This window comes from Myotis brandtii, unplaced genomic scaffold, assembly GCF_000412655.1.
Source record: "Myotis brandtii unplaced genomic scaffold, ASM41265v1 scaffold2591, whole genome shotgun sequence".
NCBI classification, from domain to species: Eukaryota; Metazoa; Chordata; class Mammalia; order Chiroptera; family Vespertilionidae; genus Myotis; species Myotis brandtii.
The window spans coordinates 10,631-33,236 of NW_005359844.1; the positions used below are offsets into that span (position 1 = coordinate 10,631).

Genomic DNA, 22,606 nt, shown 5'->3' on the forward strand with positions numbered 1-22,606 from the left:
AAAATTCTGGAAGAAAACATAGCAGTAAATCTCTGACCTTTCTCGTAGCAATATTTTTTCTGATTTATCGCCTAGGGCAGTGATGGTGAACCTTTTGAGCTCGGCATGTCAGCATTTTGGAAAACCCTAACTTAACTCTGGTGCCGTGTCACATATAGAAATTTTTTGATATTTGCAACCATAGTAAAACAAAGACTTATATTTTTGATATTTATTTTATATATTTAAATGCCATTTAACAAAGAAAAATCAACCAAAAAAACGAGTTTGCGTGTCATAGGTTCACCATCACTGCTCTAGGGGCTGGACTTCATTAGTGTGAGAGCAAGTGCTTTTCTTAGTCACTTACTTATCTCCTACTTGCTCTCTCAGTACAAATAAATGACAGTCATAAATCCCATGATGATAATCTTAATTTTCTTTAAACTTAGAGCTTATCACCTGTACCTGTGTCCTTGCAACCTGACACACTGTCCAAGACTTTAAATATAGCTGGCTTAAGTGCTACAACTTCGTGACCTGGGCGTCCAACTGACGGGGGTTGAGGAGTGGTACCATAAAGAATGTTTGCTTCTAAGGTGTCATCGGGAATGTGACGGGTACTGTGTTTTTGAGTTCTGAATTTCTGAGTTTAATGAAGGTTAGAACCTCTTCATTCTTCTCTGCCAGGGTTCTTGTTCCAGCATCAAGAAGGGTTCAGGAAATCTGGAGAAGGCTGTGCATAGGTTAAATAGTCCAGAGACGAAGCATAATTTTGAAAGGCATTTGGGGGTCAGAGGAGCTTAGCTAAAGGAGCTAAGTTCTAAGGTCTAAGGTCTTAAGGTCTAAGGTCTCCTCCTCTCAGGACCCCATGCTTTTTATTAAGACAAATTGTCCTAAGGCAAGGCAGAGATATACACTTCAAAGGGTCAGGATTTGTACAGAGTCCATTGTCAGAATGGGGGTAATTAGCTTACGGCTGTTCAGGTGTTTGGCCAGTAGGAGGCAATAACATGTAGATTAAGATGCCCTGAGCCAGTGGTCGGCAAACTGCGGTTTGGCAAACCGAGGCTCGCGAGCCACATGCGGCTCTTTGGCCCCTTGAGTGTGGCTCTTCCACGAAATACCGCCTTCTGCGCATGGGGCACAAAGTATCAATCACACTGTACGTGCGTGCCCGCATGTGGTATTTTGTGGAAGAGCCACACTCAAGGGGCCAAAGAGCCACATGTGGCTCGAGAGCCGTGGGTTGCCGACCACAGCCCTTAGCTGTCTGGCAACCAAGCAATCATCCCTTTTCAGGTTTGGGGAAATGCCATCAGCCATTCCCAGATGCAGCCCTGCTGTTATGCTGGAATTGGTGTCCGGCACTTCTCAACGGGGGAAGAGGTGAAAAAAGTAGCAAGTGTAGCACCGTGTATGTTGTCGATTCTGTAATTGTTCCTCTAAACTGTTCTGTGTATGACATCCTTCCTGTTGCTCCTCCGTGCCCTCTACTCCCTGTGGTGCTGCATATAATACCAGCCCCCCGGAAATCCCTGAGCCACAGCGACGCACGCTACCATGGCTACCATGGCACAGAAGGTCGATCCCTAAATGCCAAGAGTTCAGCTGTACACTCTCACAATAAGTACCCACCTGTGTTCCCAGCATAAGAATTACCTTGTAGCTGCCATTCTGGATTAGATGGTTTGATTTGCAATCAGGAGAAAGTCGTGCTACTTTTTAGCCATTGTGACTGCCTTCTGCATGGATGTCTGCTGGTAGTTGTTAGCGTTTCCCTACATCGGGAATTTGCACACTCCCGTTACAAGGAAACTAAAATACAGGTCATGGTGTCTGTTCCTTCCTTCTATGTAGCATATAGTTGTGTTTTTTTTAAAACTTTCAAACTGCTTGCCGCCTAAATTATTTCTAAATATTGTCTTATGACAAAACTATTCCTTGAAAATCTTTATTTTTCAAAAATATAGATCCATATTACAAATCATGTGTGGATTTTTAAAAAGCCCATTATTGCAAGCAAATGATACTCAGTTAATGAGTTTGAAATTTGTTAGTATAAACTCTGCTTTTAAAAAAGCTGGGAGAAAGATTTCATTATAATAATCAATATAAGCACATAGAAACATATGGAAGGGTTTGAAAAAAAGACCTTTCATATTTTAATGAATCTTACAGAAAACCATCAATACTTAGACATTTTTACCAGATTCTGGTTGGATTAAACAAAGATAACAATTCACGAAACTAAGCCAAGCTAACTGTGCTGATACCATGGTCGGTGGACTGGCCAAGACACGCCGACGGCGACAGCGTTTCGAGAACACCGCCTTCCCCAGTGTTTCCAAAACCTCAGCAACCTCACACGCGACTTCCTTCTGGCCAGACGTCCACATGGGCAGACCTTTGCTGACTCACCACGTGTTCACGGTTGCAGCTCCTGGAGGTGAACCAGCAGTGGGACCAGCAGTTCCGAAGCATGAAGGAGCTGTACACCGGGAAGGTAAGCGCCTGCCTGTCCCGGATCTGCTTCCAGTCAATCACCGGGGGAGCCAATCGGGGGTGCTGGGATCCCAGGGGCGGGACTGGTGTGGAGCCAGCAGCTGAAGGAGGGATGCTGAGGGCACGGCTGCCCCTGGGCCCTGGAGGTGAATGCCCGCTGTCCGTGCCTGGTCTTGGCAATAGCTCACATCCCCTCTGGAGCCATCTCGGGAGTTCTCACGCACGTGGATCGGGGCACATGGGGCACCTGGCCCGGGTGAGAGGACCAGGGCCACAGACACGCAGCTTACCTGTGGGCGAGGTCGGTCTCAGGTGCACCCGTGTCACGCCAGGCCAGCTCTCTGATTCCCTCACTGGTCGCCATGGCGACTCTGCACAGGGACACAGTGGCCCCAGGGGAGGTGACAGAATGGGGCGTCCCCTCTTCTCGCTAAAGCAGGTTCTCTCTCAAGCAGCGTTTGCTTTGCTGTCAAAAACTTTTTTTGGAGAAAATATCTTTTAAGAGGTCCAAGTCAATGTAGAGTTTAACATCCTCCCATAGCACAGAGAGGAAGGGAGTGAAGCCCCTGATAACTAGAGTGCAGAACCCGACCCGAGAGCACAGTGCGGGCGGGCAGGCCCCCTGCGGTCCTGAGTCCGGGAAAGCGTGGGGGCCACCACACTAAAGGACATGATCTGAGCATGTTCATGCTGCGTCCGAGCGGCTGGCGGGAGCGTGAGAGGGTTGGGGACGCACAGGGTTGGGGAGGTGCCATTAGCCCTCCCGCCGGGGAGCACCTGCCCTGCGGCCCCTCACTGCCGTCCGCACTCAGGGCTACAGTGGCCTGTGCGGGTCAGGCTGCGGGTTAGATGGGGTAGCGTTCCTCCAGGCCCAGACGCCCCTGCCCCGCTGGCCACTCCTGGACAGTTGGGGGTGGAAGGCCAGGCCCAGAGGCCCCGTTCAAGCTCTAACTGTGCCCTGGGAGGTGGTGTGGTTGGAGCCAGGAGGGAGGCTGGGGCTCTGGTCGGGGACAGGCCTCTTGGCATGCAAATGCCCCGGCCTTGGTCAGGGCGTGGGATGGACCCTGTGTGGGACCTCCAGGAGCGGGACCTGGCTGTCCCTTATCCGCTAGCTGAGAAGCCCCGGGGGTGTGGGCTCCAGTGGGGGCAAGAGGGGGGGCTGTAACCTCTGTGCCAACCTCCCCAGCTTGCAGAGCTGCAGACGAAGCTGGAGGCCACAGAGCGACTCCTCAGCAGCCTGGAGAAGGGACGGCCAGCGAGCCCCAGGGCCAGCGCCGAGCCCGCGGACCTGGCCCAGGAGCAGCAGCAGAGAGAGGAGGTGGGCGTGGCCAGGGTGACCCAGCCCGGGGGCTGAGGACATGGGGCGGGGACAAGTGTGAGGGAGGACAGTGATGCAAGTCACAGGGCCACAGACGGGCCCTTCTCAGGACCCAGAGGAAGGACAAGGCCACGTCCTCTGTCCGCAAATGGGCAGGTGGACCCTGAGCCACGGAGCTGGGGACAACTTTCTGGGGCATTTCAGCCTCAAAAAAATTCAGCTTTTTCGTTCTTCCTTTTTTTTTTGTTTACTCATATTTAACAATAATATGATAATACCTTGTATTGGTACAGCTGTTTTTCAGTTTACAGAGAGCTTTACAAATAGGTATTATATTTTAAAATATATTTTTACTGGTTTCAGAGAGAGGAAGGGAAAGGGAGAGAGAGAGAGGTTTTTAAAAAAATACTTTTACTGGTTTCAGAGAAAGGAAAGGAGAGGGGGAGAGAGTGAGAGAGAGAGAGAGAGAGAGAAACATCAATGATGAGAGAGACTCATTCATCAGCTGCCTCCTGCACACCCCACACTGGGGATCAAGACTGCAACCAGGGCATGTGCCCTGATGGGAAATCAAACCATGACCTCCTGGTTCATAGGTCAACACTCAACCCCTGAGCCACACTGGCTGAGCCAAATAGGTATTATTTTTGAAATCAGAAAAATGTAACATTTTGGGAAGTCCCTCACCCTCCTTATCGCATCTGGCATTCTCAGCTCACCTGGGAAGAAGGCGTTATTTCTGCCCTTTGCAAGCTGAGAAAGCTGAGCTGTGCCGAGGTCAGGGGACAGCGGGTGATGGTCGCTTAGGCCTGGGCGCGGGAACTAGCTCATTGGTGGGCCCGTTGCCAAGTGAGATCGGGGACTCTGATGTCTTGTCTGAGGGCACACAGCTTCCCAGAATTAAGGATGAAAGAAGGGTTTCTTCGATGCCAACCCGCCCTCCACCAGGGAGGGGGCTCCAGTGGGATGGGTGCCCTGAGAGTCCCGGGGCCTGGCTGTGTGGGTGTCCGCGTCTGCCTGCCGGTCAGTCGGTCATCGGAACAGCGCTGACTTGGTTTTCTCGCTCTTCCCTTCAGAAGGAAAAGCAGACCCTGAGTGAAGAATTGCACGCATTGAAGAAAGAAAACAAGCTGTTGAAGGAGAACAATGCTGCCATGAGCAGGAGGAGGGAACATTATGAATGTGAAATAAAACGCCTTAACAAGGTACCAGGCAGGCTGGGCTGTGTGAGGGCCCCTCCTGGCGAGGCCCACTTGGCCCGCGCTGCAGGGGCTCCCGGGCCCGGGCACAGGGGCGTCTCTGTGACATTGCACATCTCTCCTCCCGGCGTGGGTCAGCAGGCTTGGCCACGGAGGCTTTGGGCATTCATGTCCCTGCAAAGACTCCTCATGGAAAACAAATGAGGAGGAAATCTGGAGGAGAGGCAGGACAGTGTTTAGTTGGCAGAGCCACAGAGCAAGCAGGTGTTGGGAGCAGCCGCCTGCTTGTGGGTCAACCACAGGAAGCAGGCTCCTCTCAGGCTGAGGCTGATGAGGTAGGGGGTGCGTGTGTGTGTGTGTGTGTGTGTGTGTGTGTGCGTGTGTGTGTGTGTGTGTGTGTGTGTGTGTTTTATGGGGTAAGAGCTTAATTTTCGGGGGGAAAGGATCAATGAAAAAATGAAATGCTTTGCTGTTGACTTTTCCAAGGGCCATGTCATATGTGGGCCAGCAGCCCTTGCAGTACACGGTTAAGTTGAGACACGCATCTCTCAAAACACTAGAAATTGACCAAAATCAGAGAAATTTTCTTCCCGAACAGGAGTGGTGGTTGGCCCTGAAAATGCCTGTATTGCGGACTGTGTGTTTCCTGCCGCGGTTAACTGTGACCAGGGGTGTCATTTAAAGGGGCGGTCGCCAATCGGTGGTCCGTGGACCACTGGTGGTCCATGAGGTCTGAAAGGTTGGCGACCACTGATGTAAAGTTGGGAGTTAATATGGGCCCGTATCATTAACAGAGTGCACACTGTCCGAGTCTCCACGCAAACAGGAAGGGGCACTTCCAGAGCCACGGGAGCTCATCCCTCTGTGTTTCTCTAGCACAGTGGTTCTCAACCTTCCTAATGCCGCGACCCTTTAATACAGTTCCTCATGTTGTGGTGACCCCCAACCATAACATTATTTTCGTTGCTACTTCATAACTGTAATTTTGCTACTGTTATGAATCATCATGTAAATATCTGATATGCAAGATGTATTTTCATTGTTACAAATTGAACATAATTAAGGCATAGTGATTAATCACAAAAACAATATGTAATTATACATGTGTTTTCCGATGGTCTTAGGCGACCCCTGTGGAAGGGTGATGTCAATGTCATTTTTCAGGAAGTTGTAAGAGAAATAGTTTTTTTCTTCCTCCAAGAAGAATTGTTTGTTAAAATTTGTTGCTTAGCTACATAGTTCTAGAAAATGTCATAATAGTTACAATTTTTAAAAATGTGTTAGTAAGGCCCTGGCTGGTTTTGCACAGTGTCCGCGGGCGCTAAGGCGCTCCGTGATGAGTTCCTAGGCTGGCCACACATATGCGAGCCCATACATTTGTTTTCTTTCCCGGCCTTTATGACCTCATCGCAGTGATGCAGGCAGGTGGGGCGCTGATAGCGTCATCACGAGGGCATCGCTGAAGCTGCTAAAGGAGCGGTTCTCAACCTGTGGTTGCCAACCTGTGGGTCGAGACCCCTTTGGGGGTCGAACGACCCTTTCACAGGGGTCGCCTAAGACCATCGGAAAACATATGTAATTACATATTGTTTTTGTGATTAATCATTATGCTTTAATTATGTTCAATTTGTAACAATGAAAATACATCCTGCATATCAGATATTTACATGATGATTCATAACAGTAGCAAAATTACAGTTATGAAGTAGCAACGAAAATAATGTTATGGTTGGGGGTCATCACAACATGAGGAACTGTATATTAAAGGGTCGGCATTAGGAAGGTTGAGAACCACTGTGCTAGAGAAACACAGAGGGGTGAGCTCCCGTGGCTCTGGAAGTGCCCCTTCCTGTTTGCATGGAGACTCGGACAATAAGCAGGTCACCGCCCAGTGTGTGCGCCGAGTCCACACCAGCGGGAGGGATGCTCCGTCACCATAGTGGGCGTCTGTTCTAGTAAACGCATCATGAGCCAGAGGCCCTCAGAACAGAGGCGCTGTCACTCATTGGCATGATCAGTCAAACGGACACGTTCGAGTGCCATGGGCTGCTGAGTAAGGATGCGAATCCTGTTGGCAAACCTAACTGTCTTATTTCCTTCACCTCCTCACCCCGGGGAAACACCACGCTGTACTGAATGCCAGGAAAGCGGAGGCCTTCTCTGCCCCCGGTGGGCCCCTGGGCATCTTCCCGGGGAGCAGGGTACTTCGGCGAGGCCAGGCAGGCTGCTGCGGAGGGCGGGGATGGATGATGACTCCGCATGGCTCACGTCTCTGTGTCCCTCTCTCCCACGGGACACGGCGATCTAGAAGAATATTCCTCGGGATGGCATCCGGCCCAGCAGCATCAGCTCTTGGGGGGCAGGGTCTCAGGCCCCAGCCCCGACCTGCTGACCCAGGGTCTCTGGAGGCAGCGCCCAGGGGGGGGGCACGTCTGCTGCCTCGCTGGGGAAGCTGTCCCTCAATTCTGATGGTTATTTGACTGAAGCAGACTCTAGAGCAGTGGTTCTCAACCTTCTGGCCCTTTAAATACAGTTCTCCATGTTGTGACCCAACCATAAAATTATTTTCATTGCTACTTCATAACTGTAATGTTGCTACTGTTATGAATCGTCATGTAAATATCTGATATGCGGGATGGTCTTAGGCGACCCCTGTGAAAGGGTCGTTCGACCGCCAAAGGGGTCGCGACCCACAGGTTGAGAACCGCTGGTCTAGAGAAAGACAGAGCCTAGAGAAGGAGCACAGATATGCTGTCCTTTCATGGCGGGCTAGGTGAAGGGGCTGCGACAGCAAAGCCTTCAGAACAGCAATGAGGGTTGACTAACAAGCATCATCATGGAGAAAAGACAGAAGTGCCCAGGCCAGGAAACCCGGTCATTCAGTCATGAGAGCGGCATCCAAGAGGGAATGCTGCCGTGCGGGTGCTGGGGAGACGATCACGGTAACTGTCACAGAGACATGCAGACCATGTGCCTCTCAGGTCAACAATGTGCTTGCCTTGCAACACAGGCTCTTCAGGAGGCCCTGAAGGTGGAGTGCTCTCCGCTTCCCGAGGACCGTCTGGGGGGGCCTGAGGCGGGGTGCGGGCACGAGGACATGAGGACAGAGATGGAGGTGCTCAAACAGCAGGTGAGAGGCTGCAGGGGCGTGAGCACGTGGAGAGGCTGGGCCCGGGGTCCGGCGCCCTCGGGCACCTGTGAGAGTCTGCTGTTCAGTGAGTCAGAGAGAATCAGCTCATTTCAAAGCTTCTCAGGAGAATCCAGAACACGGCACCTCGGGCTGTTAGCAGAAGGGCCGAGCGTCGGATGGGTTCAGAGGCTTGTCCCAGGTCACACCACGACCCTCCTGGCGCGATGCTGTGAGTTTCAGGGAGGCCTGCTTTATTCTGCAAACAGTGTTAACGGGATCTAGGGCCGTCTCGTCTCAGACCACGGGAGCAGCTGGGCTGTGGTTTTGCAGCTTTTGGCTTCCGGGCTTTTGAACAACGAGGGTGGTTTTAAAGGGAATGATACTCCACACTGATCACGTTACCAAGGGGCTAGACCTGCTCCTCCGCCCTCACACAGGCTCCGCCTCCTCCCCACTCACCTAGCCCCATTCATGGCTGCCGAGCCTTAAACATTAATATGTACACCTACATGGGAGTCTACATGAGATGTTTAGTTTCTTCCTCTCTCGTTGGTTACATTTTGTAGATTTACAGACTTAAACTTGACAAACCACCAGGTAAAACTCATTGCCTGTTGGGGATGAAGGTATCATGTGCACAAGTGCTAACAGACAAAGCCCTAACGACCAGGTTCCCATATGCGTTGTAATTTAAGTCATGGTCTTGGAGGAACCCCTTTGCCTCATTCCCGAGGCTTCGTTTGCTGTTTCCGCAGTTCCACGTACTAGCCGTCCAGCCATTCGTCAGCACCGTGCCAATGAAAAACAACATTAATTAAGTCCACTTTTCTCTTTGGTTTGCTTACTTTTCTGGAATATTTGGAGCATCTCGGGAGAGCTGTTCCATTGAAATATTGCTACGTTTCCTTTTCTGTAATTTACCTCCAAAATCGCCTGTGGAAACCTTTGGACGATCATGCTTTGATTCTCCACATATGAGACTTCCGTCTCCAGGCTGTGCTCACCTTGTCACTTACGTTTGCACACAGCATGTCAACACTTAGTGTCTCAGTGGTTGTTAGCAAACTTCTCTCAGAACTCCATGCAGGCGCCACACATCTGAGCCCTGAGCCGGGGACCGTGGCTTCTCTAAACGGTCACACTTACCGCGGGAAGAAGTCGCCACAGCAATCCAATAGGCAGCAAACAGTGGCCGAGGACAATGCTTTTCAAAATATCCATGTTATGACTCTACTTCTGAACCCATGGATTCAGGAGAAAGTGGAGAAGGGCCATTCTACACGAAGAGAAAGATAGAATCACAGTCACCATGACAGTCCTGTTTGCCAGGTGGAGCCCCCCACCCCCGCCCCCCGCGAGGTGATGGTCATGGGAGGGAGAAGGGACACGCAGACGGACATGCCCCTGAGCCCCTCGCTGAGGAGAAAGGAAGCTCAGTAACCGCGGCGAATGTCTCCCAGGTGCAGATCTACGAGGAAGACTTCAGAAGGGAGAGGTCGGACAGAGAGAGACTCAACCAGGAGAAAGAGCAGCTGCAGCAAATGAACCGGACGTCGCAATCCCAGCTGAACCAGCTGAAGTCCAAGGTACACGTCAGAGCGAAGGGCCTTGGCCCGCAGGTGTGTGCTGCCCGTTTACCCTCTCCCTTAAGGGAGAACGCGAGACTCTGGGGCTTCTGGTATTTGACGCTGAATTTTTCTGAGAGGTCAGCACCGGGGATGAAATGATTCTTAAACCATCTTGTGAGAAGTTGGGAACAACTGGGTGTTTCTTTTAGCCTAAGTGTAGTGAGGAGTTACCCAGCAGCTGGACTCCAACATTCTTTTCTGACGTCTAATTCTTTTGATCTTTTCCTCCTGATATTTATTTTGGTCGCCTGGGAGCTGGCCTACCCAGGACTCCCACTCCAACCTGAAACTCCCCAGGGCAGTGACGTTGTCTCCAAGTCCTTATCACATTCTGTGAAGGGCTGAGTGGAATGTCCCCGTCTTTCAAAAACAGGCCCTTTGCTAAGTGTCATTTACGTGTCTGTCTGGTGCAGTGGTTCTCAACCTGTGGGTCGCGACCCCTTTGGTGGTCGAACGACCCTTTCACAGGGGTCGCCTAAGACCATCCTGCATATCAGATATTTACATTACGATTCATCACAGCAGCAACATTACAGTTATGAAGTAGCAACGAAAATAATTTTATGGTTGGGTCACAACATGAGGAACTGTATTTAAAGGGCCAGAAGGTTGAGAACCACAGACTCTGGTGGAACCGAGGCATTCCCTCTGGGGGCCCCAGGGTAACTGTGACTGGAGTATTTGGGAAGCCGGTAATGTGAGCCAGCTCGTTGGAATAGGGTCTATTAATGTAAGCTGCTAAAATGAAGCATGATCGACTATATTAAAAGCAGACTCAGGAAGCCACCATGATGGGTAAATGCTAATGTGAATGGAGAAAATGCAGGGGACACAATTTTGGCTTAAGAAAGGAAAATGCACTACAAACTATCTGACACTGTTCAGGACGTGCCCGGGCCCCTGTGGGACCTGACACTGTGGCAGCCCCAGTTCCGTTCAGTGAGTAACAGGAGCTGTTCTATGTCCACACCCATATCTGCGCCTCCCCCCTCCTCCATCCAGATGGAAATGTACCCCCTCACCCTGAGAACGGTAAGGGCCCCGAACACACTGCAATAACAATGTGAACCGTCCACGTCCCCAGACCTCAGGTGGGACGGCTGCCTGCTCTCCCCGGCGCCTCTGCTCCGTGGTCCCCGCAGCCCCCGGGCGTCCCCGAGAGCTGGTCCCGAGCAGCGTCAGGAGGAACCATCGGACCCTTTCTGATAGGCAGATGCCTGTGCTTTGTCCACAGGTAAAAGCGTGCCGGCTGGAGCAAGAAAGGCTGGAACGGCAGTTGGAACAGGTGCGTGACCGCCCACTGAACTCCCCAAGCCTTTCAGCACCCCTGCTCCCTCCCAACTCCCTACCTACCACGCCCCTGCACTCCCCGGGATGGCAGCTCCCCCGAGGCCAGTCCCAGGGCCTCCATGTCCCCACAGGGCCCGGCAGCCCTGTGCTCACTGTGGCCGAGGGCCGCGGAGAGAGCGTCAGGGACCCCCAGCCCTGCACACGAGAAACACATGCTCTGCCACATGTGACGAAGCCTGAGCCCGTGTGTTCTCACAAGGAGCGTCCTGTGCAGACCACGGCCACTGGGCAAGCCCCTCCCTGTGGCCCTGCAGTTGCTGACAGTTTACAGTGGGAAACTACCACCGAGATGTCCACCTCTTTTGGGGAATAGGGTCCCCTCTCGGCCCCGACACTGTCCCGTCCCCCATGGCTGTCGTAGTCCTCGTAGTCCTCTACTGCTTCCTCTCTGACTAGTTGAGCCCAAGGGTGTCGCCTCAGGTAAGAGAACTCCCTAGAGCGCAATTCGAGGCCCTTCTGTGAAGACAACTCAGTGAAGTTAACGCTATCTACCTCTCAAGTCTTGCTAATTTCTTCAAAAGTAGAAAAATAGCAACTTCACCTTAAGTAAGTCGGCTGTGAGCTCATCTGTGTCGGTCCGGGGTCCGACCTCCTCCTGCTGTGACAGAGTTAGGCTAACCCTGGCCCCTGTGGCTCTGGTGGTCAAGCATCGTCCTGTGCACCAGAGGGTCACGGGTTTGATTCCTGCTCAAGGCACATACCCAAGTTGTAGGTTCAATCCTCGGTCGGGGCTCATACAGGAGGCAGCAGATCCAAGTTTCTCTCTCACATTGATCTTTCTCTTTCTCTTCCTTCCTCCCTCTCTAAGATCAATTAAAAAAAAAAGACTACCTGGCCAGTGTGGCTCATTGGTTGGGTGTTGTCCTGAGCACCAACAGGTAGCAGGTTGGATTCCGGGTCAGGGCACATGCCCGGGCTGTGGGCTCGATCCTGGGTTCGGGGTGTACAGAAGGCAGTTGATCAATGTTTGGCTCTCACATCAATGTTTCTCTTCCTCTCTCTCCCTTCCTCTCTCTCTAAAACCAATAAATTAAAAAAAAAAAACACACAAAAAACTGAAACCAAACCATGTGACTGTAAAAGCAAGTGTCAGTGTGAGGCCCCGCTGCACCCACTTCCAGTGACCGATGGCCTTGTCTCCTCAGATGCGCATCCCGCCCTGTCGCTGCGGCCTGGGTCTCCACCTGCCGGACACGGGCGCACCTGCCGGGCCCGGGGCTGTGCCGGACCTGCAGAGGCTCCCGGTGAGTAAGCCGCTCTCCGGCCTGCGGGCTGGCCCATGAAATCAGCCCGTCTCTGGAATGTGGCACCTTAGCTCCGCCCCCAATCTGCAGAGTGACAGGGGCCACACACACTCTCACTGACTTGCCACAGAGACATGAACATTCTCTGCAAGGTGCCCCATTGAGCTTCGATCCCTTGAACAAACACACGGCGTGTTAGATGGGTCATTTTTAATGCCAGACCTGATTCTACCAAGAGGACATTTTTATGTATGTTAACGGAAAAAAAAATTGAAACCTGTAAGGATTTTTTTTTTAAAGATACATTTTATTGATTTTTTACAGAGAGGAAGGGAGAAGGATAGAGAGTTAGAAACATCGATGAGAGAGAAACATCGATCAGCTGCCTCCTGCACACCTCCTACTGGGGATGTGCCCACAACCAAGGTACATGCCCTTGACTGGAATTGAACCTGGGACCCTTCAGTCTGCAGGCCGACGCTCTGTCCACTGAGCCAAACCAGTTAGGGCTGTAAGCAATTTTTGTGAGATTATATGAGCCAAACTGTCAACATAGGCCGGGAAGCAGAACCTCAACAAATTGAGATAATGTTCTGGAGATTGGCAGGTTACATTTGTATTTATACATTTGCAATCAAAGAAAAGGGATGTAGGTGGGTTACATGAAATCCATTGGTCATAGACTAGAGAGGCTGGAGAAAGCAAAGCGGGGAAACCCCTGGGATTGGATAAAAAGTAAAATGATGGACACATACTTAGGTGGGTGCAGGATCAATTAACATGAAAATGAAGGAATTTGTGGCATCTGTCCTGGCGCCCAGAACATTCGGTTGTGCCCCAGGGGCTCCAGAAAAAGGGAAGTTACAAGTTACCCAGACATTTCAAGGGTATGTTATCATAGATGCAAAAAGACAGATAGGCTCAGTTAAGGTAAAGGTTGACCTTGTCAGTGAAGATACTGGCCTAGGACGTAACTGCCCACCATCACTGCTTTTAGTTAAAGTTTAATTTCAGACCATCCTTTGTGGTGACTTTAGGTCTCCGAGTTTGCAAGACTGCCATGCAGGCCTCCCCTGAGCTTGTCAGGTCAGCATGTGGCCCCTTCCGTCCACATGTACCTTTGTAAGCAAAGGGAATAAAGCAAAAATGAGTTCAAGAGATGCCCTTTTCCATTGTCAACTTAGGTTGAACTACTGTGGACAGCGCTACACCGTCCACATGTACAAAGAAAAGCAAAGGGAATAAAGCAAAAATGAGTTCAAGAGACGCCCTTTTCCGTTGTCAACTTAGGTTGAACTACTGTGGACAGCGCTACATCTGGGCAAAATAGTTTCTAACATTTTCCAATTGAAAGGATATTCTTAAAGGGGCCAAGAAAAAGCGACCCACTTCCGTGGCTCTCCACGGCTGTGTCCACCCAGGCGGATGCCTGGACAGGGGGCAATCGTGTGTGAGTGGAACTAACACAGACAGCCCGCCTGCATGTCAGCCCAGCACCCTCCCTGCCTCTAGTCCCAGATTCCACCGCCCTCCCCCACGCCCTCCATCCTGCCCGCACAGACGGTCTTCACACAGGGAGACAAAAGATGCATTTTTCGCTGTCTGCATTTGGTCCAACCACTCCCCTCTCCCGCTGCTTTTACTATTAACCGTGCTTCTAATTTTGCAAAGAGTCTGAGGTTTAGCTGGATTTCCCCAGCGGAGCACCCACAGAGAGCAGGACCCTCCGGGGCCCATACCTCAGCATCTGAATGTGACTCAAGCCCTTTCACAAGGGAGGGCCAGTGCCTGTGGGCGCAGGGGTTTAATGAGCCTCCTACTCGAGCCTCCTACTCGAACCCGGTCTTGTTGCAGAGTCACCACCTCTGTCTGCTTGCCTTCCGTTCATAGTTTTTTTAAAACTATAGTCCGACCCTCCAACGGTCTGAGGGACAGTGAACTGGCCCCTTGTTTAAAAAGTTTGAGGACCCCTGGGTTAAGGAATTGGGACAATATTCCTGTAAAACCAATGAATCATCCAGGTTTATCTGGAAGTAAAAATGGCTATTTTCTTCACACCTTCATTCCTGCACAGAAGGGAGAAACTCTCCTGTCATAAGAGCTCGTCAAACTTTCTTCATCGATGACAAGAGATAAGGCGGCCGATCCTGTAAAATTACCACCCGTAAGGCCTGCATTTGGAAAAGACTCCACGCCGTGTGCCACGCCTGCATTTCCAAGCAGCGCTTACGCAAACAGAATCTCGGCGTGAGGGGAGAATTCGCAAAGACCCGGAATTAGTTTTAAGAGGCCGCTCCTTGCTTGTTTCCGAGCCTGAGTGGAAGCACGTGCGAGCGCGTTTGTGAAATGACAGCGTGTTCGCCCGCGTTGGGCACCTCCGCTGGCCTGTGAGGCGGAGGCTCAGCCCCTGACCCAGTGCATCACCGAGGCAGCTCAACATAAACGAGTCAATAAAAACCAGAGGCGATCTCATTTCCGCCCCAGTTTTTTGTGCACGAAGGGAGCCAAGAGCCGAGGTGTCTGAGGGGGTACTGGGGGGGGGCGGCAGGCTGTGTTGAGCGCAGCTTTCTGGTGTCTTGTCAGGGACTGAGTTTGGGGTTACCTCCTGTGGTCGGGCTGCCCTGCCAAGCTCCCCGTGGGTCTGGGCCGGAGCAAGTCCCCGAGTTCTCTCCGAGAGGTGACGGAACTAGGGAAGGACAGATGTGAACTCGGTGCCTGGGCAGGACGCAGGCTGAGCACATGGAGCAGAGAGGAGCCGCCTCGCGCCGGTCTGGCTCAGGTTGCCGTGCAGTGAAAAAAACTGGGCTGGGAGTGCATCTTGAAACGGCCGACCACAGGCCGATTAAGGAAGGCAGTTCGTGTGACGTGCTCCCTGATGTTCAGCATCCAGCTGCTCTTAGCTGGTGGGAACTCAGGAGACATCCCTGGAGAGAAATCCAGGTCTGCACTCTGGCGTCGGCCTCTCCAGCCTGACCCACCTGGGCACGTGGGGCGGGTTCTCGGGAACAGCGGGGAGGGGGGGAGCAGCTGTCCTGCCCCCCACCCTGAGCCCCCAGGGCCCGGTCCTCCCTCCACAGCTCAGCGTTCCCCCTGGATCCACCGGAAAACACCAAACTTGTCATTTTTCTCTCTGGTCTTCCTGCTGCCTCCTGTGTGAAGTTCTAAAAAGAACTTTTCTTTTGTTATTTGTTGATAGGAAATGGCTTTGTTTTATTTATGGGCTATAGTGAGTTTTACAGAAGTGTTTATACTTCGGCAGACATCCAGAACACATCTGTTTTGGAAAAAGAAAATGTGCCACAACCCCAGAGCAGTCACATCTGGCCTTCCACGGGGTGGATTGTGGGGGTGTAGACAGTTCCCCAGGAAGATCGTACACTATGAAGTACCCAGGCTCTGACCCGAGCAGGTGGAGACATTCAAGTTAGAAGCTGGTGTAGCTGCTGGGACAGACAAGGGAGGTAAGAGGAAGGGAAGAACGGGCACCTGTCTCAACACAACAGGGGTTGGGGGGGGGGGGGGGGGGCCGGGGGGGGGCCCGGGTGCTGAGGGGGGCCTCAGAGACCAGCAGGACCGCCAGCGGCTCGGGTAGAAGCGACCTTGTGCAGCCTCGTCACCCTCTGCACGCGCCCCTCTGCATGTCTGATCCACGCGCTCTAACCAGGCTTCCTGTCCACACAGCCAGACCGCCAGCGGGGTGCTCCGGGCCGGCTGCCCCCAGACGCGCAGCACGCGGCACATGGTAAGGCCACAGCTGCTCCGCACGTTCTGTCATGTTTGCGTCCTAAGGGGGCCTCTGGGGGATGCTCACTTGCGTAGGTTTGTGTGGATGACGCGCTACAGGGTTGTGCTGTGCACACAGCTATGCTCCGCGCACCTGGGCAGGCCTGCCGTCCTTTAGAAGAACAGAGGTTCTCACCCGGAAGCGCGTGGGCCGGTTCTGGCTGCCGCTCCGCTCCAGCCTCAGAGCCAGGGTCCCATCTGGGCCAAGAGGCAGACTGGGAGCGGGTGCAGCCGCAACGGGCTCTGTGATTCCCCTCCAAAGGCAGATGCTCCCCCCTCGGCCGGGGGCGGGGGGGCTCGCCCCACAGATGTTCCCAATGTCACTGGCACACAGACAGAGGAAACCTGAGGCTCACATGTGTTCCCCGATGGCGATGTCAGACCCCGTTCCGCCGGGCGTGCCACACGCCCACCTCCGAGCTGCTGGAGAGACTAGAAAGTCACAGAGCGTGCCCACACCTGGGAGGACTCTTTCATCTCATTTTCCTCTGGTTTCCCCCTCTTCTCCGCCTTCCCGGAACCTGCTCCCCTTTCTCCAGCGTGTTTCTCACGGGGCCACCCAGGAGTGGGCCGTGTCTGCCAGGCCGGCCTGGCCCAGTTAGCATCATGGTCCCACTTCCCTCCGCACACAGGCTGAAGTCCGCGGTGCATGCGTGTAAGTCTGAGGACACACACCCAGGGCCCTGGGCGCTTCGCTGCCAGAGGCGTGACTCCACCTGGGAAAGCTGAGGCTGAGCCCACCCAGCGTCAGGCCACACTGAAAGCTGAGCTCACTGAGTTTGCGCCTGGGGTCACAGAACGCGGGTTTTCAGGACAAGAAGCCCACTGTGGGGGGGGGGGGGGCAGGGAACCGGGGACGGGGACACCCATGCAGCTGCCAGGCTGTGACCCTCACCTGTCCCAGGGCTGCCCCTGGCCATCGGGAACGGAGCCCCTGGAGCTGTGGCATGCATACCTGGCCAGCCGTGCACACCTGCATGGGCATGACAGAGGCCTGGGCTCAGACCATCATAGAGAGGAAAGAGGGAACGTGAAAACGGCAGGCTTTCTTCCTCCTTTGCTTCCACTACAAATACCACCGCTGGTTCTCAGAGGTGCTTAGTGCAGCCCCAGTGAGAGCTTCTATTGGAAAGGCTGCTGTCTCCCACCGTCACCGCTGGGGACGTCTGCGATGTTGAAATCCGGTAGCGAAGTTTAATAGCTGAGTTGTCACCCCAAAATTATGATTTTCCATTTTGGATTGGTCTGGAATGAATATTGAAGATATTTTCTTCCCAAGTTACAGTGTAATCGCTAGAAACTGTAATTACTCAGAAGAAAATTCAGTAATATCATCAGGCCATCTATATGTCACTGTTAGATTCTTCCTGGACCAGTGTTACAGAAGCTAATCACGATATAAAATGGAAACGAGCTGAGATGAACCAAAATAAAATATGAAAAAATAGGATTTTTACAGCTGGTATAGGAAACCTACTGATTTTTGTCTACTTGGGAAGAAATAGAGTTTTGTGACATATAAACATGCTGTGTGAGTTGCTACAGAGGTAAAATTAAAAACAAACAAACACACCAAGCCTCTATTATATGTTAACCTGAGTATCTTTAAAGCACTGTTTTAATCTTCACAAGATGCTATAAAGTAGTTTTTACTGTGATACCATCTACAAAGGAGGGAACTGAGGCTTAGGACTGTGAGTAGCACGCCGAGTCCCCATAGGAAGACTCCGGCCTGGGGTGAAATCCCACGTGTGCGAACCCCACACCTGCGCTTGAGTCACAGCCCACAGGGCCCTGAAAATGTGCCCGTTGCTGCATTAGAAGTTTATCAAATGAGAGCTATGACTATGAGAACGGGGCTTACCCTTGGGAAGCGGCGTAACAACCCTCGGTGATCTCCTCTTCCCGCGGACACCTGCGTGTGCTCCGTGCTGCTCACAGCCGCTGACCGCATCCCAGGGGAGGCCCGGTCCCGTGCACGGTCAGGTGGGTGGCACATACTAGTACGTCAGGAGCAGCCGGGGCCTGTGGCCCTGGGGGAAACCGGCCGGGTGGCTTTGTTGCCATTTGAATCCTGTTCTTTTCCTCCCAACACAGAAATCTATGGCTGCAGCTCCTGCTGTTCCCCTCCAGCTCCCAAAGCTGACGCTCTTTCAAAGCTCCAGCCAGGTCCCCCGCAGTGGCAGACGCCGGACTCACCCTGCACCCACCTCTCATGTGCTGTTATTTCGTTTCAGCAGTGGCTCTTGGTGGTTGAGTGTTTTTTTATTGTTGTTGTTGTTAATTCTCACCCCAGGATATTTTTTTCATTTGAGAGAGTAGAAGGGAGTGGGGGAGAGTCAGAGGGAGAAACATTGATGTGAGAGAGACATATGCAATCCCACATGCACCCAACCGGGGCCAGGATGGAGCCTGCAACCGAGGTCCGTGCCCTTGACTGGAATCGAGGGTGAGAGCCTTCAGTCTTCGGGCCACGCTCTAACCACTGAGCACCTGGCCAGGGCTTTTTTGTTTGTTCATTTAATCAGAAAGCTCATTTCGGTGTGTAGGGCCAACCCAATTGCTCAAATTCTCAAAGGTAATTCGGTGGTATTGGTAGCTAAGCAAATAGGGGCTTAGAGATCTTTTATTGCACAGATGTTGTTGTTCAGACAGTAGTCATTGTTTTATTATATGACTAATATACTTATACTCCACCATTCAAGAATAGGCTATTTGTCAAGGCCCCCTATATTTTGGGGCACAAGTAACACAATTCAAGCAACAGAAGGAAAAATGGGTGGAAAATTAGACTCTGATCATCTATAAATGAAAATTATTTCTTAAAACTCCTGTTTATTCATAGAAGAACTTGAACCACTTTGCTTATATTTAAGTGAAAATGGTCCTTTCAGAACGTGAACAATTATATTGACATTAATTAGTGTGTGTGCTTGGCCGTTGGTCTTGGTCTCCGTTTTATCAACTTCCTGTGACTGCTGACTAGTTCGCTTTCCAGCCGCACCGTGTGAAGCACGTTACATTTTCCCTAATACCTTCCCCTTATAGCTACTCCTCTTCAGGACAACTTAACCTGAAATGGTGGTGTGTCGCCTCTACGTTCAGTGTTTATAGAGCATCAGCCTGTGGGGCTTTTAAAGGCACAAGAGGTATAGAAGGTGATTACATTTCTCTGCTGTCACCAGACCCTCCCTTAACAGTCCCGGGACTGGGCTGCTGCTCTGTGTGTGAATAGACCTTCTGAGTCAGGCTCAGACTGCGTGACAGCCAGTCTCCCCTCCTGCTGCTACCCAGCCCAAGGCCAGCGGAGGGCCGTGACTCAGTGGCGCCGGCCAACAGAGCTGTGGCTGCCCTGCCCGTCCACCTGCCCGTCCACGTGATCTGGGAGGGTCAGATGGAATCTGAGGGCAGCCCGGCTGGTGTACCCACACTCCTCCCCACTCCACAAGCAGCGCCTGTGCCAGGCCTGGGGAGAGGGTGACGAGGCCTGGAAGCAGGCCGGGGGCCCCCTGGGCAGAGGGTTTGGGGTCTGCGTGTGAGGACCAGGATCGTATTCTAGAGGGTGGCAGCTCCCACAGCGAGGGGAGGTGCGGCGCAGGCGGGTCCCCAAAAAGTGGGGACGCAGAGAAGGCTCTATGGCCAGGGGCTGGGTCAGGGGTGCTGGCCGCCTCGGACAGCCTCGGGGTCACTCATCTCCCCTTTCTCTCGGTCACTGTCCGAGGCTGCGCTCCGGGGACACACTGAGAATCAACTCTTCTTTCAGAAACTGAAGATTTCGATGGAGGTTTTCAAGGCATTTAAGACGCATCAGGCTCTCTCTGTGTGTAGTGTTACCTAGTGGGGTTTTTATACGTTGATGTCCACAGCTGTTAATGCTTCTGCTTAGAAACATGTGATTTGACAAAGAACATGTTAGTCTTGTTTCATCTGCTCTCAGAATGGGACGTACAATGACGTCCATGTTCCTGGAACACTGTGACCTTGAGCTGTTTGTTTCGTCCTTGGCGACACACAAGAAGGTCCGTGTGGGCCTGCCGCCTGCCAGTCCCCTCTGCGCCTCCCCACACCTCACGCGGGGGGCTGAGCTGGGTCTGACGTGTCTGCCCTTAGCGATCTGGGTATTTTGTGGAAGAGCCACACTCTAGGGGCCAAAGAGCCGCATGTGGCTCGTGAGCCGCAGTTTGCCCACCACAGCCCTAGCACATTCTAGGTTGTCACTGAATAAGGGAAGCACCTCATTTCTCGGCATCAATAGCATTTTTTTCCTGCTGCCATGAGTGGGCCACTTGGACTCTGTCTTCTTGTGGCTCCCACTGTGCCATCTTATCTTGGTTCTATAAACTGCCCCAAGGTTTCCATCCTGGTCTTCATGCCTTACCTTCATGATGCCCCCTCCTTCAGGGTAAGTGCCTCATCAAACTGAGATCTTGTAACCGGAAACCCCCAGTGGAGCTTGGGCTGCCTGTCGCTGTGTCCAGTAAGGAAGGCAGGGTTGACTCAGATAAGGCGTTTGCTGAGAAGGCCAGCCCACCAAACAGGGCGCCTACAAGAATTCAAATCCTGTCTTACAGCAAGGTGCAGGGGACAGGATTATAAAGGGGAAGGGGCTGGGGAGAGGAATGCAGCTACGTGCAGGCCTGGGGTCCATGGATGTCAACTATCGTCCTCAGGCATCAGGCAATGAGATGATGTTGATGACATGATGTTTTGGCTCCTGGTGGGTCGTCTGACCATGCTTATCGGTTCTGTTTGCTGGATTCACAGCTGAGTCACCTCCTCAATCGCTTCGCACAGGCCTTGAAAAGGAAATTTAAGAAAAACGTAACCCCCTATTCACATAAGTATATGTGTTCTGAGATTTAAAATACTATGATTATTTTCAGATTAATTCAGATTATAAGTCCCCCCTATCATTCTCTTCTGTGGCTTTGATGGCCGGTACCCAGGGCCATATTTTAAAAGGCATTTACCTGCCAAGCTGTCACTCTCTGGTTAAATACTGACCCTACCAGCAGCACGTATGACGCAGTGTCATAGCACATGCCTTGCCCGCCCGCAGAAGGGACGGAGCGTTCCTCTCGGGCACGGCTGCCCCTGGCCGCATGGGGCCTCCCAGAGGGCGGGCACCTGCCATCGCCTAGAGCAGCACCTGCCACCTCCTGCCTCGAGGGGTCTCGGTGGGCACCTGTGGGCAGCTCACCAATAGACCATTTCTGCTTTACCAGCCCAGAGGTTTACGCTAACCCTCAGCCAGGAGAGAGAGAGGTGGGCTGTTTATTTTCAATCTGAAACATCTTCCTGCTGTTTTCACAGGTTTCTCCTCAGAAAAGAAAGGTGACCAGTAGCCCGAGGAGCGTGGGCGCAGGGAGAGCCGGGCGGGGTGCTCGCTGCCTGTGATGGTGGCTCGTGTCCGCCAGCTGCCCCACCACCTGCTCCGCCACCTGCCTTCCACCTGCCCCGCCACCGTGTGACGGGCCTGGGCCCCGGCAGAGGAAAAGGCTCGACGGCTGAGATCCCGTGGGGTCTGGAGGCCAGGGTGACACGGCCCACACACCGCCGTGTCCTCGGCACAGACTGGCAGGCGGATCGCGCACCACTCCCTGAGACCCCGGCACATGCCATGGGGTGCGCAGGGGCGGCTCCGTGATCTCGGCAACTCCCCGCTGGTGCAAGATTGTATTTGACGGGAATACATGCTCCCCAGGGAAAGTGTCTGTGGTGGTACAGGTTGGCTCTGAGGGCTTTTAGGGGGCTCAGCCTGTAGGCGGTTTAGCCGGGCCTCACTCGGAGCCTCACTCCTGGCCTCAGAGACCCAAAGGCAGGACTGAGGAGGTGTAGATCCTTGTGGGAACCACATGAGTGCTTCGACCTGAATAAAATGATCAGCTTGCCACTTTTCCTTCCTCGAGGTGCGGAGAACGGGGCGCCGCCTTCGTGTGCGGCGACTAGACCGTGAGGGGAGTCCTGGCGCGAGGGGCACCACTGGCTGTGCCCCGTGTGCGCCCAGAAGCAGCTCAGAGACCTGGGGTTTGCGGTTAAATGTGTGGTTTTCTTTCCTGTGGATTCGAGTGGCTGTTAATGAAAAGCATAACCCCGACTCCTCACACCAATTGAAATTAAAAACAAATGTATCCCAGTTGCACAGTAACTTAGTATCGCACTCAGCTACACAGCGGCATGCCGATGTCTGACGATTAAGCCGACTTTAGAGTCTTAAGCTCACGCATCTGCTGAGGCTTCTGCGGGGACCCCTGGACCCTCTGGGGGGGGGGGGACCCGCGGTGGCGGGGCCACTAGAAGCACCTGGAAAACCAGGCCTTCGGCCGAAGCTGCAGCCACAGGAAACCACAGACCGCGTGCCGAGACGATATAGGGTCCACGTCCGGAAACCCGCTGCTTAATTCCAGCGCAAGTGCTCGGGGTGTTCCTTCCAGTTTCTGGAAATCCTTGAGGCGTCGTGTAAAGGAAGG

The 22,606-nt window shown here is 52.8% G+C and overlaps 1 protein-coding gene across 1 annotated transcript in view; it reads left to right on the top strand.

Annotated features, from left to right (window-relative positions):
• TNIP3 (TNFAIP3 interacting protein 3) overlaps positions 1-21,557 on the top strand; it is a 27,250-nt gene extending 5,693 nt beyond the window's left edge. The window contains exons 4-12 of the mRNA XM_014541053.1: positions 2,420-2,485; positions 3,671-3,802; positions 4,879-5,007; positions 8,012-8,131; positions 9,592-9,717; positions 10,994-11,044; positions 12,255-12,353; positions 16,035-16,095; positions 21,450-21,557. Of these exons, the coding sequence (XP_014396539.1) occupies positions 2,420-2,485; positions 3,671-3,802; positions 4,879-5,007; positions 8,012-8,131; positions 9,592-9,717; positions 10,994-11,044; positions 12,255-12,353; positions 16,035-16,095; positions 21,450-21,481 (816 nt within the window). The 3' untranslated portion in view covers positions 21,482-21,557. The remainder of the gene's footprint in view (positions 1-2,419; positions 2,486-3,670; positions 3,803-4,878; positions 5,008-8,011; positions 8,132-9,591; positions 9,718-10,993; positions 11,045-12,254; positions 12,354-16,034; positions 16,096-21,449) is intronic.
• The last annotated feature ends 1,049 nt before the right edge of the window (positions 21,558-22,606 follow it).